Source organism: Musca vetustissima, unplaced genomic scaffold (assembly GCF_032173495.1).
Source record: "Musca vetustissima isolate MV318-11 ecotype Yass unplaced genomic scaffold, APGP_CSIRO_Mvet_v1 utg2114, whole genome shotgun sequence".
Classification (NCBI taxonomy): Eukaryota; Metazoa; Arthropoda; class Insecta; order Diptera; family Muscidae; genus Musca; species Musca vetustissima.
Genome location: NW_026879326.1, coordinates 273 through 16,699, shown reverse-complemented (window position 1 = coordinate 16,699; position 16,427 = coordinate 273). Strand labels below are relative to the sequence as shown.

Genomic DNA, 16,427 nt, shown 5'->3' with positions numbered 1-16,427 from the left:
TTCCTTTTTTACATCCAACCACTTCAACGATTTAGACAGTAAATGTGTAAATTCATATAATTTGAGTGAAAACTGCGCAAACACCATTAATTTAATGTCCAACTATTAAATTCAATAACATTTAAAGGCCACTCAGGCACTTTTCGCTGTTTTATCAATTAATTTATTAAATTTTCCGCGACGACTTTAACTTCCACACGTTATCCATTCCAGAGTTGCCCAACTTGTTTTTACTTACGCTTTCTTTATCCATTTTAATTTATATAATACAAAATCAGAATAAAATTAGCTTGAAAACAAATTGCGTTGTGTTACAGGAAAAATTTTACTGTGTAATTTTTTCTTGTAAGAATATGCAAATGCTCAGTAACACAACTGTCAAATTTGTTCTCTTAATTCACTATTTCACAAATTTCGTATAAAAAATGTATAATGTAGTTTAAAATATTTTTATTTTATTATACAGATTTCCAGTAGTTATGATTCTAAATTTGTAGGTGTAATTTTGATCTGTGTTCGCAAACATTTGAGAAGTACATACTGCAGTCCTAAAATTTAATAAAGATTAATTTTTTTTAAAATAGTTTTTCGACACATATGACATATGCGTAAGGTTTCGGCACATCTTGAACATGATCCATGTCCACATAGAAAAGCAACATCCCGAATTCTTTCCATACAGATGCTACAATAGTGCGACTCTTCATATTCAAGAATTTTATTTTCCAAGTATCGAAGGCGTTCTACAGCGGGAATAGTACTAGAATCGGAATTTGCTAAAATACGACCATTTTCATCAACACGTTTTTCAATATGAACAGCGCAACGCAAACACTTCTTCATTCGTTTCCCGCAGTCTTCACATGATATTTGGTGCTGACAGGGTTCAAATTTAATTAAAGGCAAATTTTCATCACATACTATACACGAATTGGGGATAGAAGTTGTAGATATGAATGCAACTTGATCTTGTTGTGAGGAGTGAGCAAATATATTATCTACTACTGTCGACTGTTTTTTGGCATAGCAAGCAACATTGGTTGCGTCATTATGTGGTGGAGTTTTTATTAAATTATTGCTTGTTGCTTGTGAATTTAATGTCGATTCTATTGATAATGTTTCACTCAAAGATTCTGGTGGTTCAACAGATCTGGGTCCATGTTGAATGTTTGTTTTTAAACACATTAAATGTATGTTGTGCGCAATTTGCTCAATTGCAGGTGAAACATCACTAGTGGATGTCGAAGAATTGTTTCCATCAACGGGTGGTATTGGAGCAGGTCGTTGGTGCGATAATATAAGTTGTTTATGTTTTACATCTGTAATCCATTCAAATATATTAACACCTTTATTATTATACTCTATTTGACAGCCCAACCGATGTAAATAGCATAATAATGTGTACATGAGCCGGTCCTCATGTATATAAGATAAACTTTCATAAATCGCAAATATTTCAGGTGAATCTGCTATAGTTGGTTCTGAAGCTTGTAGAATATTATTTTTCTTAACCACACATAAGTGCATAGCATTGTCGCCATCCTCATCTCTTGCGGTAACGTCGCAGCCCAAATTAACAAGTTTTTCAATGACTGCAACATGGCCTTGAGATACTGCTAAAAGAAAAGGTGTTTGACGTCGATTATTCCGTATGTCGATGTTCGCTTGTCCTTCTTTGACTAACGTCTCTACAACATTCGCATGGCCATTAAGCGCAGCTAAATGCATAGCAGCGAAACCGTCGTCTTTTTTTACATCAACGAGTTGCCGAGCCAATTGCAGGATGCGACGAGTGGCCACAACATTACCTTTAAGCGCAGCATGATGTAGTACATTAAATCCTCTATTGTTTTTAACAGTAAAGTCTAAATTTGGCGCATTACATAATATTTCCACCACCTCTGAATTTTCTTTTCCTATAGCATCGTGAAGCGCCGTATCCCCATATGAGTCCTGTATGTTTACGTTGACATTGTGATTCAATAATTCTCGAACACAGTGTGGCGTTTTTTTGTGAGCACAAATATGAAGTGCGGTACAATGACTGGAGTTAAGAAAATTTTTATCCGCGCCATTTTGGAGCAAAATGCGCATTGTTTCTGGCTGATTTCCAAAAGCTGCGTAATGTAACGCAGAGTCCCCTTCTTTATCGACTATATTAACATTAGCTCCTTTTGAAATTAATAATTTTACAATTTCAACAAATCCTTGATGGGCTGCTACCTGAATGGACGCCTTGCCTCCACTCATTACATTCACGTGATCTGGATGACTATCAAGATATTGCTTTACAAAGTCGAAGTGGCCATGAGCCGCTTCCCGCACCAGTTTATCTGCCATAGATGTCCCCGACAGACCAGATAAAGGAGTCATTACATGATCCGTTCGTCTATTGCTTAAATCCATCATACTATTTGACCTTTCAGCGGCCGTTGCTATTGGAGACCTTTCTAGCTTGACACATTTTGGATTAAGTGTCCATTCGAACCCATCATCCAATTGTTCCAGACGTAGGTCACCATCTGAATAAACTTTAACAACCTTGCAAAGCTTCCCAAGTGCCTGAAAATATGATTAATCACTAATATGACTTATCTTAACAAAAATATTCATACATATCGCATAAGTTCTATCCATTCCCCATGTCCCTTCTGAAGTTGTTGTACTTTTGCTGCATCATTTATTATAGTAACTAAATCTCCAACACGAAATGACACAACTTTAACCAAGGCGGTTGGGTGAAAAGTCCATCTATTTGGGCAATTCTCATACTGTACTCTGAAATTAGAAATAATGATATATAAAATATCTTAAACATTTCCTGCGAAAATTCAAGCTATTATAATAGTTAGTTATTTTTAATCATGGTTTAATGATAATAAGTAATTGCAAGTGTCTGGCGGTTTGTTGAGTTATTTTTTACAAACAATATAATAGAAAGTGAATTGAGTTTTTGGGTACATTAGGATCGCTTGTTCTACAACACCACCTGTTGCCACGCTAGTTATCGTACAAATCGTAGTGTAATAATATAAAAATTTCTTCATACAGAAAATAAAAGTAAATAAAATAAATTTTTTGTGCACCGACAAGTTGAAGTGTACCGGCAAGAGGAAAACTATGATTCTTAGTGTTCCGCCAATTGAAACACTACTATTTTTAGTGTTTCGGCAAGTGGAACACTAAAATTTTTAGTGTTCCGACCAGCGGAACACAATGATTTTTAATTAATCAGTATACTACGATTTTTGTGTACCGCAGCCGGTACGCTACGATTTTTGGTATACCAAGTTGTGGGATCCTACGATTTTCGTTGAGCTTCGGAACAGTAACGCTAAAAATATTTTTAGTGTTTGTGTACCGGTACAATACGTTATTTTAGTGTACCCATCCACCTTGGTACGGTATAGAACAATAAGGCATTACCATAATGTTTATTTTCGAACGCCGATTATTATACCATCTGTACTTTTATATATCTAGCTGATCCGGAAAGCAACGTTTATCTGTGTGTTTCATCATTATAATTATGGTAAAATTTACTACATATGCTAGAAGTAGATCGTCAAATTTTTTAGGACATTCGTATTGCTCAATATAATACGTCTTTTATGTATTGATAAAGCAATGTGTTAATACTATATCTAAAAGTTTACTTAGAATGAACTTGTTTGTACAAGAAAAGACTGAAAAGAATTATGACATATAACTATGATTGTCATATGTTACAAATGTCAACATTAGCGATGCTATCAGATCCCTGTTCTTTAGAAGAAGCATGATATGAGTTTATGGTATTTGACACCCACGATGGTAAGATATTCTTTAAACTCTGCGAAATACCTGTACACACAAGCACTCTTGAGTAACAGCTTTTTTTTATCGATTACTGACTGTCCAACAAACATGAATATGAATGACAAACAAGCCAAATTTGGGCAAAAGTGTCATTCAAAAGTGCCCGACATGTTTATCGGATTTAAGTATTCCACTACCATCAATTTTGTGACTATGGAATTCAACAGTTCTTTCGCCAGTTATTTTCAGGACCATACATTATTTTTGCATATTCAGTAGTGTTGGCGGTTTATTTGGGATACAATTTGTATATTTTTTTTTTTTTTTTTGCAAAATAGTTAGGCTGAATCCCAGTTTGTTGTTTTTATCTCACGTAGTTTGCAGAATGATATTTATCTACCATGAAGCTAAAGATCGATGCTTACATGGCACAGTGTATGCAGGAGTTTAAATCCCAAAAAGATGCTCTTTTTGAATTGTACAGTGCTGAATTTTCTGCGGTGAAGAGCAATATCACTGAGCTGAAGCAGTCCGTTTGTGATCTGAAGTTAACTGTCAGTGAAATGAAAAACACTGCTATTAGTGTGGAAAAGAAGTTAATAGATAGAGTCCATGAATTGGAATTATATAATGCTATGCTCCAGCGCAGACTGAATCGGTTGAATGTCATTATTAGAGGACTGCCGGACAATATAAAAGACCTTAGAGCGCTAACTGTAAAAATTGCTAAGGTTTGTGGGATGCAGCTGGTGCCTAGAGATTTGCAGCACTGTTGTTACATATCTGACCGTAGAGCGGTGTTGGTGAAATTTAACTCTGTACAGGGGTCGAATTCTTCTGAAGGAAGTAATTGAGAATTGCATTGTGGAGTCTCGAGTGTTTATAAATGATCACTTAATTAAGTCGACCTCCAAACTTATCTATGCCTGTAGAGATTTGCTTAAAAGGAACATAATAGAAAATTTAAGCTGCTTAACGGTGACCAGCCTTCTTCCTGATGGAACGAAAACATGAGCGTGAAGATAAATTGTTGAAAGTTAAATTGTAAAAGGTTAACAGAATTGAAAAATAATCAAATTTAATAGATTTTACGATTATTTTTATTTAAAATTAATAAAAATAAGTAGGATTAGGACAAAATTACCAAATGTGCTACCCCAATTCAATAAAACATAAAAATTACTGCACATGCAGCAACACTGTAGGAATTTGCAATTAGGCCCACTGTCCGAAAATTTCAAAACCTGGGACTAAGCGAATACCCACGATGGAAAGGTCAGTCCATGGGCTTTCAGAATATATATAGTTTATATCCGAAATCAATTTCGGATATAATAAATTTTTCGACTTTTTTTAAAATTGTACAATTTAACAGTAGCTCTGGTAATTGATATGGTCCAACTATTAGGCCCACTGTCCCGAAATTCCAAAACCTGGGACTAAGCGAGTACCCGCGATTGAAAGATCACTCCTTGGGCTTTCAGAAAATATATAGTTTGTATCCGAAATCAATTTCGGATATAATAAATTGTTTGACTTTATTTAAATTGTAAATTTTCTGGTAATTGATATGGTCCAAGTGTTAGGCCCACTGTCCGAAAATTTCAAAACCTGGGACTAAGCGAATACCCACGATAGAAAGGTCAGTCCATGTACTTTCAGAATATATATAGTTTATATCCGAAATCAATTTCGGATATAATAAATTTTTCGACTTTTTTTAAAATTGTACAATTTAACAGTAGCTCTGGTAATTGATATGGTCCAACTATTAGGCCCACTGTCCCGAAATTCCAAAACCTGGGACTAAGCGAGTACCCGCGATTGAAAGATCACTCCTTGGGCTTTCAGAAAATATATAGTTTGTATCCGAAATCAATTTCGGATATAATAAATTGTTTGACTTTATTTAAATTGTAAATTTTCTGGTAATTGATATGGTCCAAGTGTTAGGCCCACTGTCCGAAAATTTCAAAACCTGGGACTAAGCGAATACCCACGATAGAAAGGTCAGTCCATGTACTTTCAGAATATATATAGTTTATATCCGAAATCAATTTCGGATATAATAAATTTTTCGACTTTTTTAAAATTGTACAATTTAACAGTAGCTCTGGTAATTGATATGGTCCAACTATTAGGCCCACTGTCCCGAAATTCCAAAACCTGGGACTAAGCGAGTACCCGCGATTGAAAGATCACTCCTTGGGCTTTCAGAAAATATATAGTTTGTATCCGAAATCAATTTCGGATATAATAAATTGTTTGACTTTATTTAAATTGTAAATTTTCTGGTAATTGATATGGTCCAAGTGTTAGGCCCACTGTCCGAAAATTTCAAAACCTGGGACTAAGCGAATACCCACGATAGAAAGGTCAGTCCATGTACTTTCAGAATATATATAGTTTATATCCGAAATCAATTTCGGATATTGAAAATTTTTCCAATTTTTTTTCTGAATATGTATAATTTATATCCGAAATCAGTTTCGTATATTTTTTTTTATTTTATTTATATTGTAAAATTTCTGTAAAATATGTAAAAATTGTATCATTTTATCTTCAGAAGTCATTCAAATCCACAGAACGTTTTTGGTACCTGTTTTTTTGGTGTACTATTGACACATTATGAGTTTTACAATACTTTGCAATAAAATGTCAAAGAATTTTTCGAATGAAGATATTTTTATGACTTTTTCTCTTTGCATTCATAAATCGCAATAAATGTGTCTAAAATTTTGTAAAGAAATACCCACACCAATAAAAATTAGCCTTTCTTTTAAAGCCCTTTTTATAAAAAAAAAAAATAAAAAAATTAGGTAAAAATCGCCAACCGGGTTTGAACAGCGTGCCCCATGTTTCATAAAGTGAGTGCGCAACCGTATGAACTACAGTTGTAATCTGTGAGATGACAGCGATTGTATGTACTTTATGCTAGTTCAGTTTCATTGCTTAGAGACTTCTATATTCGCGCTATTTTATATTTTTTTGAAATGCAATTTTCCAATGAAAATGCGTATACCCAAATAAACATATTAACAGAAATTTGTTAGGAAATCGTGACACCTTCACCTTTTAAGAAGATTTCGTGAACATGACCCTTTTAAATTCCTCAGAATAGATTTAAACATTATTGAAATTGTTTTATTTATGTCTTGCATTGAATAGGATATTTTTTATTGTTATTTAAGAAGGATGATATTTGACATTCTATTTCTCCCATTTACATACATATATGATTTTTGCTTTTATTATATGTTTTATTTAAGGATATAAAAATGTTGAAAATTTTGGAAAAAACATTTTTTTGCTTCAACGTGTACTTTTTTTTAAAAAACGCGCTTTATTTTTCACATGTTTGTCAATGTGTGATTCACTGATCTTTTAATTATGCTGTCGAGCGCGTGTTACACACACAAACAAACAAAAAACGCTTACTGTGTTAGGGTGGTTTTGTAGCAGAAAAATTTAACGTTCTGCAATTGTGTTGTTGTATTGCGGCGACAAGCAAAATGATCTCATTTGCACAACGTCGAAATAAGTTTCACGTTCATACACACAGAAATACACTGATTTGCCACCAGCGTTCGAAAATAAACATTATGGTACCGTTCCATAGTGTTCTGTACCGTACCAAGGTGGATAGGTACACTAAAATAACGTACTGTACCGGTACACAAACACTAAAAATATTTTTAGCGTTACTGTTCCGGAGCACAACGAAAATCTTAGCGTACCTGCTGCGGTACACTAAAAAATCGTAGTGTACCGACAGCGGTACACTAAAAACCGTAGTGTTCCGGCAGTGGTACACTAAAAATTGTAGTGTACCGACTGCGGTACATTAAAAATCATTGTGTTCCACTGGTCGGAACACTAAAAATGTTGGTGTTCCACTGGTCGGAACAATAAAAATCGTAGCGTTCCACTTACTTGAACTGTATTGGTAGTGTACCATACACGTCTGTTTTTAAAAATGAGGTAAAATGAGATAAAATAATAAAAAAATAAAACTGAATATAACTTTATTTGCAATTACAAAAGTGAGAATGTCCATCAGAAATAGGTATTTTGGCCAGATTTTGTGACAAAATTATTCAGCTTTGGATAAAATGTTCATTGATTTACACAACGAACATGATTTTTCCCATAATATTGGGAGATCTCCTTGTAAAATGTTAGTACGAAAACATTATTTCTTAAAACAATTATACCTGCATCCATCTATGATTCATACTTTTAGGAAATTTTAGCAAAAATATTCAAAATTTGGTGATTGTCACACAATCAACATAATAATTACCTGTTTATTCATTAAAAGAAGTGTACAAATTACACGGATATGGAAAACATATTTTTATGATTTTGGGATAAATATTACAAAACCACACACAGGTACCATATCAACAACGAATTTCATATACATATCCATTATTGAAATATTCTTCCTTTTTATGATTTTTGCACAGGTAGTCTTATGCAATACATTTTTCCGATCAGCACAATCGATTATGGAATTTTCAGTTGCGAGTTGGCATCTGATTGAATTTTCACTAGACGACCTTTTTTAGTTATAAAATATTTATTATGTTAAACGGTTGATGCTAATAAAATATTACTAATTTTTAATCAAATATATAAAAAAATAAAAAAGTTTTATATTTATTAAATCTATTGGAAAACAATAAAAATATAAATTTTATTCATAAAAAAATAAAATATAACAAATACATCTTTTTGTGTTCCGACAAATGGAACACTACGATTTTAAGTGTTCCGTCAAGTGGAACACTACGATTTTTAGTGTTCCGCCAAATGGAACACTACGATTTTTAGTGTTCCGACCAGTGGAACACTACGATTTTTAGTGTTCCGACCGCGGTACGCTACGATTTTTTAGTGTTCCGACCGCGGTACACTACGATTTTTAGTGCTCCGACCGCGGTACACTACGATTTTTAGTGCTCCGACAGCGGTACACTACGAATTTCGTTGTGCTCCGGAACAGTAACACTAAAATATTTTTTAATGTTTGTGTACCGCAACACAAACGCTAAAATTTTTTTAGTGTTTTTGTTCCTGGTACGGTACACTACGATAGTGTACCGTTTTTTTGCGAACACTGTTTGCCACACGTTAAAAGTTGTCTTCGGTGGTCGAAGTGGTAAGCCGGTTGCTGTCTTATATGGGTGCGTTTTACAATAAGGTCGTAGGTTCAAACCCCACGGCTGTCGTTTTAATTTATTTGACAACTTAATTTTTGAAATTTGATGTTTTATCCGCTTTAAACCTTCTTTTTTAGCTTTTTATTTTTCCTTAGTTATATTAAAAAAAATATTCGAAATAAACAATAATGATAATTATAAGAATTTTAAAAAGCGTTTTAAAAAATTAAAAAAGTAGTGTTGGCGGGTTATTTGGGATACCACTTGTATTTTGTTTTTTTTTGCAAAATAGTCAGGCTGAAACTCTCTTAACCCTCGGTGAACGAAATAGTTGTTTTTTTTTATAAAAACAACAAACTGGAATTCAGCCTGACTATTTTGCAAAAAAAAAAAAACAAAATACAAATGGTATTCCAAATAACCCGCCAACACTACTTTTTTAATTTTTTAAAACGCTTTTTAAAATTCTTATAATTATCATTATTGTTTATTTCGAATATTTTTTTTAATATAACTAAAGAAAAATAAAAAGCTACAAAAACCGGCTTACCACTTCGACCACCGAAGACAACTTTTAACATGTGGCAAATCAGTGTATTTCTGTGTGTATGAACGTGAAACTTATTTCGACGTTGTGCAAATGAGATCATTTTGCTTGTCGCCGCAATACAACAACACAATTGCAGAACGTTAAATTTTTCTGCTACAAAACCACCCTAACACAGTAAGCGTTTTTTGTTTGTTTGTGTGTGTGTGTGTGTGTGTGTAACACGCGCTCGACAGCATAATTAAAAGATCAGTGAATCACACATTGACAAACATGTGAAAAATAAAGCGCGTTTTTTAAAAAAAAAGTACACGTTGAAGCAAAAAAATGTTTTTTCCAAAATTTTCAACATTTTTATATCCTTAAATAAAACATATAATAAAAGCAAAAATCATATATGTATGTAAATGGGAGAAATAGAATGTCAAATATCATCCTTCTTAAATAACAATAATAAATATCCTATTCAATGCAAGACATAAATAAAACAATTTCAATAATGTTTAAATCTATTCTGAGGAATTTAAAAGGGTCATGTTCACGAAATCTTCTTAAAAGCTGAAGGTATCACGATTTCCTAACAAATTTCTGTTAATATGTTTATTTGGGTATACGCATTTTCATTGGAAAAATTGCATTTCAAAAAAATATAAAATAGCGCGAATATAGAAGTCTCTAAGCAATGAAACTGAACTAGCATAAAGTACATACAATCGCTGTCATCTCACAGATTACAACTGTAGTTCATGCGGTTGCGCACTCACTTTATGAAACATGGGGCACGCGGTTCAAACCCGGTTGGCGATTTTTACCTAATTTTTTTATTTTTTTTTATAAAAAGGGCTTTAAAAGGAAGGCTAATTTTTATTGGTGTGGGTATTTCTTTACAAAATTTTAGACACATTTATTGCGATTTATGAATGCAAAGAGAAAAAGTCATAAAAATATCTTCATTCGAAAAATTCTTTGACATTTTATTGCAAAGTATTGTAAAACTCATAATGTGTCAATAGTACACCAAAAAAACAGGTACCAAAAACGTTCTGTGGATTTGAATGACTTCTGAAGATAAAATGATACAATTTTTACCTGTTTTACAGAAATTTTACAATATAAATAAAATAAAAAAAAATATACGAAACTGATTTCGGATATAAATTATACATATTCAGAAAAAAAATTGGAAAAATTTTCAATATCCGAAATTGATTTCGGATATAAACTATATATATTCTGAAAGCCCATGGACTGACCTTTCCATCGTGGGTATTCGCTTAGTCCCAGGTTTTGAAATTTTCGGACAGTGGGCCTAACACTTGGACCATATCAATTACCAGAAAATTTACAATTTAAATAAAGTCAAACAATTTATTATATCCGAAATTGATTTCGGATACAAACTATATATTTTCTGAAAGCCCAAGGAGTGATCTTTCAATCGCGGGTACTCGCTTAGTCCCAGGTTTTGGAATTTCGGGACAGTGGGCCTAATAGTTGGACCTCGATGTTTAATCGAACTTTAATAATTATGCTCCCCAGTCTCTGATTTAATTTTTATATGCCCTGATGTGAATCTAGGGCCTGTAATTAGCGATGCTCAATTCTTTAGGCAGAACATTCATTGTGGTGGTGGTAAGCTTACGTATGCCCATTTGAACTGTCAGGAGGAGGCTTTATAGTGTCCAAGCATATTTGCCTCTTGGCTTTAGGGTGAAGGTGGCTATGTCGTTGTTGATGTCTCAGGTTAACTATTGTTTGGAAGTTATTTCGGGCTCTAATTCTGGTCATTTGCATCGGCTTCAAAAGGTTGTTAACTCCATTGTTCGTTATGTATATGGTTTGGGTCGTAGTCATCATGTTTCCCAATTTGTTGTTAAATTTCTTGGCCTATCCTTTTATAATTATGTTGAATATCGTATCCTTTTGTGTTATTATAGAATTATGAGAAATGTTGATTTACCACAGTGTAGTAGGTTTGTGATGTGTAGATCCTCTCGGAACCCTCAGTTGTTGTATCCGAGGTTTTCGTCTGCAATTTGTGAAATATCATTTGTAGTTAGAGTCGTAAGATCGTGGAATCAGCTCCCTTTGAGCCTTCGTAAGTTTACCTCTTCCACTTTTGCGTATTTGATGAAGTTGGCTTTGAAGAAATCGCTGATTACAGGTTGCATAATGTTACTTTGTTTTTTTTTTAATTCTTGGCTGGGGAGCCATTTTTATTTAAGTTCGTTAGCATTTATGTTATAGATTTATACATATGAAATTTAATGTCTGTGGTTCTAATTATTGGCCTTGTTTGGAGTCTGTTATGTTAGTTGTTTGCATTAGCATTTTGCATTTTGTAGATTTTTTTACTGTTATTTATTTTTAATTTATTTAGTTTATTCTTTGTTTGGATTTTTATTTTTTTTTTTATATAAGTTAATATAAGTTATTGGCCATGCTGGCTTTTTTATATTACATTGTGTGAAATAAATGAAATGAAACTATTTATTAGTGGCATTGTTTGCCGAGGGGTAAGGCAGGGAAGACTATAGTTTCGAATCACGCCACTGATTCTCATCATTTCCCTTAGTTTTTTGGGATATCCTTCCCAGAAGCTATTGCTTCTGTACAAAAAACCTTTCATACCCAAATGTCTCTTGTAACAAAGCGAAGTACTTAGCTGACCAACGACATAAACTGCATGAGAATTTTGCTGATGCCTCACTTCGAGGTTAACAAGGCATTTACAAACAATACTTTCCCACTATATTTTTACATATTTTATTATTTGTTTTCTTTTTCTTAATTCTACATTTTATAAATATTTAAAAAAAAGGAAAACATACACATACAAATAAGTGTTAAGTGATTTGTAATTTGACTCAATATAATTTATAAAAAAAATAATATTTGTTTTTATTTCAAAATTACAAAAAAACATATTTGTTTTCTTAATTTGAAAATTGCAAATGATTGTATAAAATATAAAGGCAGTTTACACAATGCAATAATGGAAAGATGGACACATTTACTTTATTGAAAAAATTGATAATCGTTTAACGAACAATTCTAAAAAACGTGACTACAAATTTACTTAAAATTTTAAAATTGGTAAGAAAAATTAAAAAAGGAACAAAAAAAAAACATAACAATTGGATTTTATTTTCTTATTCGTTCTTATATATTATATCTGGCTATTCTTAACTAGAACTGATAAAAAATTCTAAACTTTTTTGAAAATAAAAAATTGAAATTTGATATGGATTTAAGCATACGTTATTTCCAAATCGATAAATAGAAACAGCTATTTTGTCAAAAAACCAATGTTTTTGGTTGGGTTTCCGACGCTTCTGACTTAAGTATTATACGTTATTGTTTGCACAATAACTTATTACATGTGCTCAATTTTAAAATTTTTATTTTAATGCAAAATTTTCATTTAGGTTACTTTTTTCATTTATAGTACGAATAATCCAACACACAAATAGGGACCCTTATACCGAATTTCAGTTCTCTCTGAACTTATTTCAACCCTCTATGCTAATGACAATCGCCATACCAATCTACATTAGCATTCCAAGTGTACCATCTTTTCAATACAATAAATAATTGCGGTCCACCTACCAAAGTTCAAGTTGCATTTATTCACCATTAAATGTATTACTTTGGTACACACATGGCTACAATAAGAAAATCCACCAAAACCTAAACACTGTACATAAATGTCCATATTACTATTAAGATTCTAATGTACTAAATAAAATAATAGTACAAAATTTCAAAAGTAAGATTGAGACAAGTATCAACCCGAAAAAGCAACGACGTTTTACATACTTAATTTCAAAATTCTATATCTAGGCATTTTGTACAAAATGTTGTTCCCTAAAGTTATTAGCCGACTTTAGTATTGACTTTTAGTATACGTGTAGTACGTTTATCCGAAAGTGCCTTCCTAAGTATAACTGAATCATGTACCAAATTTCAAGATTCTCTAATTGATATTCAAAATATACTTATTTTAGTATATTATATTACTAATATCCAAAACCAAATTTCATACTACCACAATTCATGCAATGAATTCAGAATGTCGTGCTCAAATATGTTCGCTTTGGAAGATAGGTTATCTTTACACAATTACAGCTATCTTCCTTCTAAAGTCTACTTTGATTCATTAACTACTAAAGTTAGTACATTTTAGTACCATTTGCACTTACAGAACTAATTTACAAATCTTACTCCTACATAAAGCACTCCTACAGCAATTCATAAAGATTCCAACTCCATTCGATTACTCAATCACCCCTATTCCGTATGTCGTTGTCGACGACGATTCTCTTTCGACATCACTTCGCATCGACATCACTTCGACACTGATTTGGTATTCTGTAACACTCATGCGACGATGTCGACTATTTATGGTGTTTTTACACGATATGTATTTTACATATGTGCTGTCACTTTTTTACATATGGAAATCGAACTCGTCATGTAAAACATACGGAAATTTCAATGTGTCAAAACGATATGCAATTACATATGTATTTTTTCCGAATAGGACGAGCTCTATTTTCGTATGTGAAACATAAGGAAATCAGCTGTTTGAATGAAACACATTAGGTTCGTTCGTTTACCGAATAATTTGTACGAATTTGTACAAATTATTACAAAATGTTGTTCGTTTACCCAAAAGTCCAGTAAAAGAGAGTGAATTGAGAGAGCAGATTTGACAGTTGTGTTACTGAGTATTTGCAAATTCTTACAAGGAAAATTTACTCAGTAAGAATTTTGTTGTACCATCAGCTGATATTTAATCAGCTGTTTTGTTATGTTTTGCAAACAAACAAAAAATTGTTCTCAAGAAAATTGATTGTTTTGTGAATTTTATTTTGATTTTGTATCATTAAATACCAAAATGGATGAAGAAAACGCAAGTATTTAAAAATAAGGTAATACAAGAGTGATTGTCGAACGATTTTTTAGGTTCCAAATCCAAACAAAAAAGTGTGCATCCCTAACATGTCTGGAACACCATCGGTTATGTCCACCCCAATATCAATTGCAGATACAGGAATAACAGGTCACAACCCTTTTAAATGTTTGTGGGGAACAAACAACATCAGTTTTCCGCTTGTTATCCATTTTTCTAATAAAAATGCTGTTTTTAGTTCGCGCCATTTTGTTTGTTGTTTTAATCAGCTGTTTCGAAACAATCTTTTTACTGGATGTTGTTCGTTTACTTTTTGCAGTTTTCTCTCTTGAAAAGGAAAAAATCGTATTTACTCTCTGCAAATTCTTACTGAGTAAATATTACTGGGAAAGTAAACGAACGAACCTATTGTTGGAAGAAAATATTTCAATTGCAAGTCAAAGAAAAGGATGAAAAGGCAACAATTACAAATTATTATTTCGTTTGTAGGTGTTTAATAAACAAATGATGTTGATTTAAGAAAAAATAAAAGTGTTTTTTTTTGTTTATAGGTTATGTCATATGTAAAATACATATGTCGATTTGAACACAAAAATAAATGTTTTGTGTACGCTGCTAATTTTGACACACATAAGGAATTACATATGGATGAAATAAGTTACAGCACATATGTAAAATACATATCGTGTAAAAACACCATTATCGATAATATCAATAAAAACAAAGACACATCTCTAAAAATGTGGTCAGCTGTTTATTTTGTTGCATTTTTGGTAAAAATTGTTTGTATCCTTCACCGCACTGTGGCACAGGGCATTATGTCTTGGTACCACATAGACGAGTCCTTCTACATTGGTCAAAATGGTTCAGATTTATATATAGATCGCATATAGTTTTCTTTATTTACACTTTATTTTGCATTAAGTATTGAATAGATTCTAGAATGATGTATCCTTTTCTTGTCCGGTCATGTTTTTATTTTTAATTTCTAAAAAAAATGTTCAAACGCTTCAGTCGTCAACAAAAACTATGACGAAGAAATCTTTTTCTTTTAAGAAATTAAAAAAAAAAAAACATGACCGGACAAGGACAGAATACATCATTCTTGAATCTATACAATATGTAATGCAAAATAAAGTGTAAATAAAGAAAAATATTATATTTCATATGTAGCTAGTAGATATATATTCTTTGTATTTCATACGTCAAGACCTGATTATCGACGACACATATCAAAAGAAAAATCAAAAAAATTCAAATTTTTGGTAAAGTTATGAGCTTTTCAATGTAGAGAAGAGGGCAAAAATGTGTACAGTACTAATTTGTGTACACAGTCCAAATTATTTAAATAGCTTCGCATTCGAAATGTACAAATTCTGCCATCAGAATTATTTTTGATTCTTGTAAAAATGAATATAGAGAATAATTTAAAATGATTTTTTTTCGTCGGTTTTTCATTTGGTTTTCTTGATATTGGGCTTTCATTTTTCAGAAAGAATGTACTGTATCTACCGAATGCAAGGATGTAGCGATCTCAAATTTTGTCCATATCCTATCTAGGATAGATGCATTAAATCTGTGAACAGAAAATTGTTCTATGATTACGGAAAAAAATTCGGCGCTCAAGGGGTTAAAATAATACATGGATGGAGGGATATGCATAAATCGACTGAAAAATAATTCTATGTACATGTTTAATCATCAGAGTTTTTATTTCAAACTTTTTGTTTCTTGTTTTACAACAAAAATGTAACATATTTAGTGAATTACATAGGGATCTAAATAGAAAAAATAATTCTCTTTCTCCTGACTATAGTTTGAACCCATATCTATTTACTTTTCATTCATGTTTTCCATTTTTTCTGAAAATGTTGTTGTTTTTAATACATTTTTATATTTTCTCAATTCAAATGTCACATACTGTCACAAATAAAAATTTGGAAAATTTTTTGTTTGAGTTGCCCCACATTTGTTTCTTGTTTTGTACGCTAATTAGAACCAA

The 16,427-nt window shown here is 32.1% G+C and overlaps 1 protein-coding gene across 1 annotated transcript; it reads right to left on the bottom strand.

Annotated features, from left to right (window-relative positions):
* Positions 1 to 555: 555 nt before the first annotated feature.
* LOC133324153 (E3 ubiquitin-protein ligase MIB2-like) lies at positions 556 to 11,681 on the bottom strand. Its single transcript, XM_061533035.1, has 5 exons — positions 11,619 to 11,681; positions 11,471 to 11,539; positions 7,732 to 7,762; positions 2,616 to 2,809; positions 556 to 2,562 (listed from the first exon to the last, which is right to left on the bottom strand). The coding sequence occupies exons 1-5, from the start codon at positions 11,679 to 11,681 to the stop codon at positions 556 to 558; spliced, it is 2,364 nt and encodes a 787-aa protein (XP_061389019.1).
* Between the last annotated feature and the right edge of the window lie 4,746 nt (positions 11,682 to 16,427).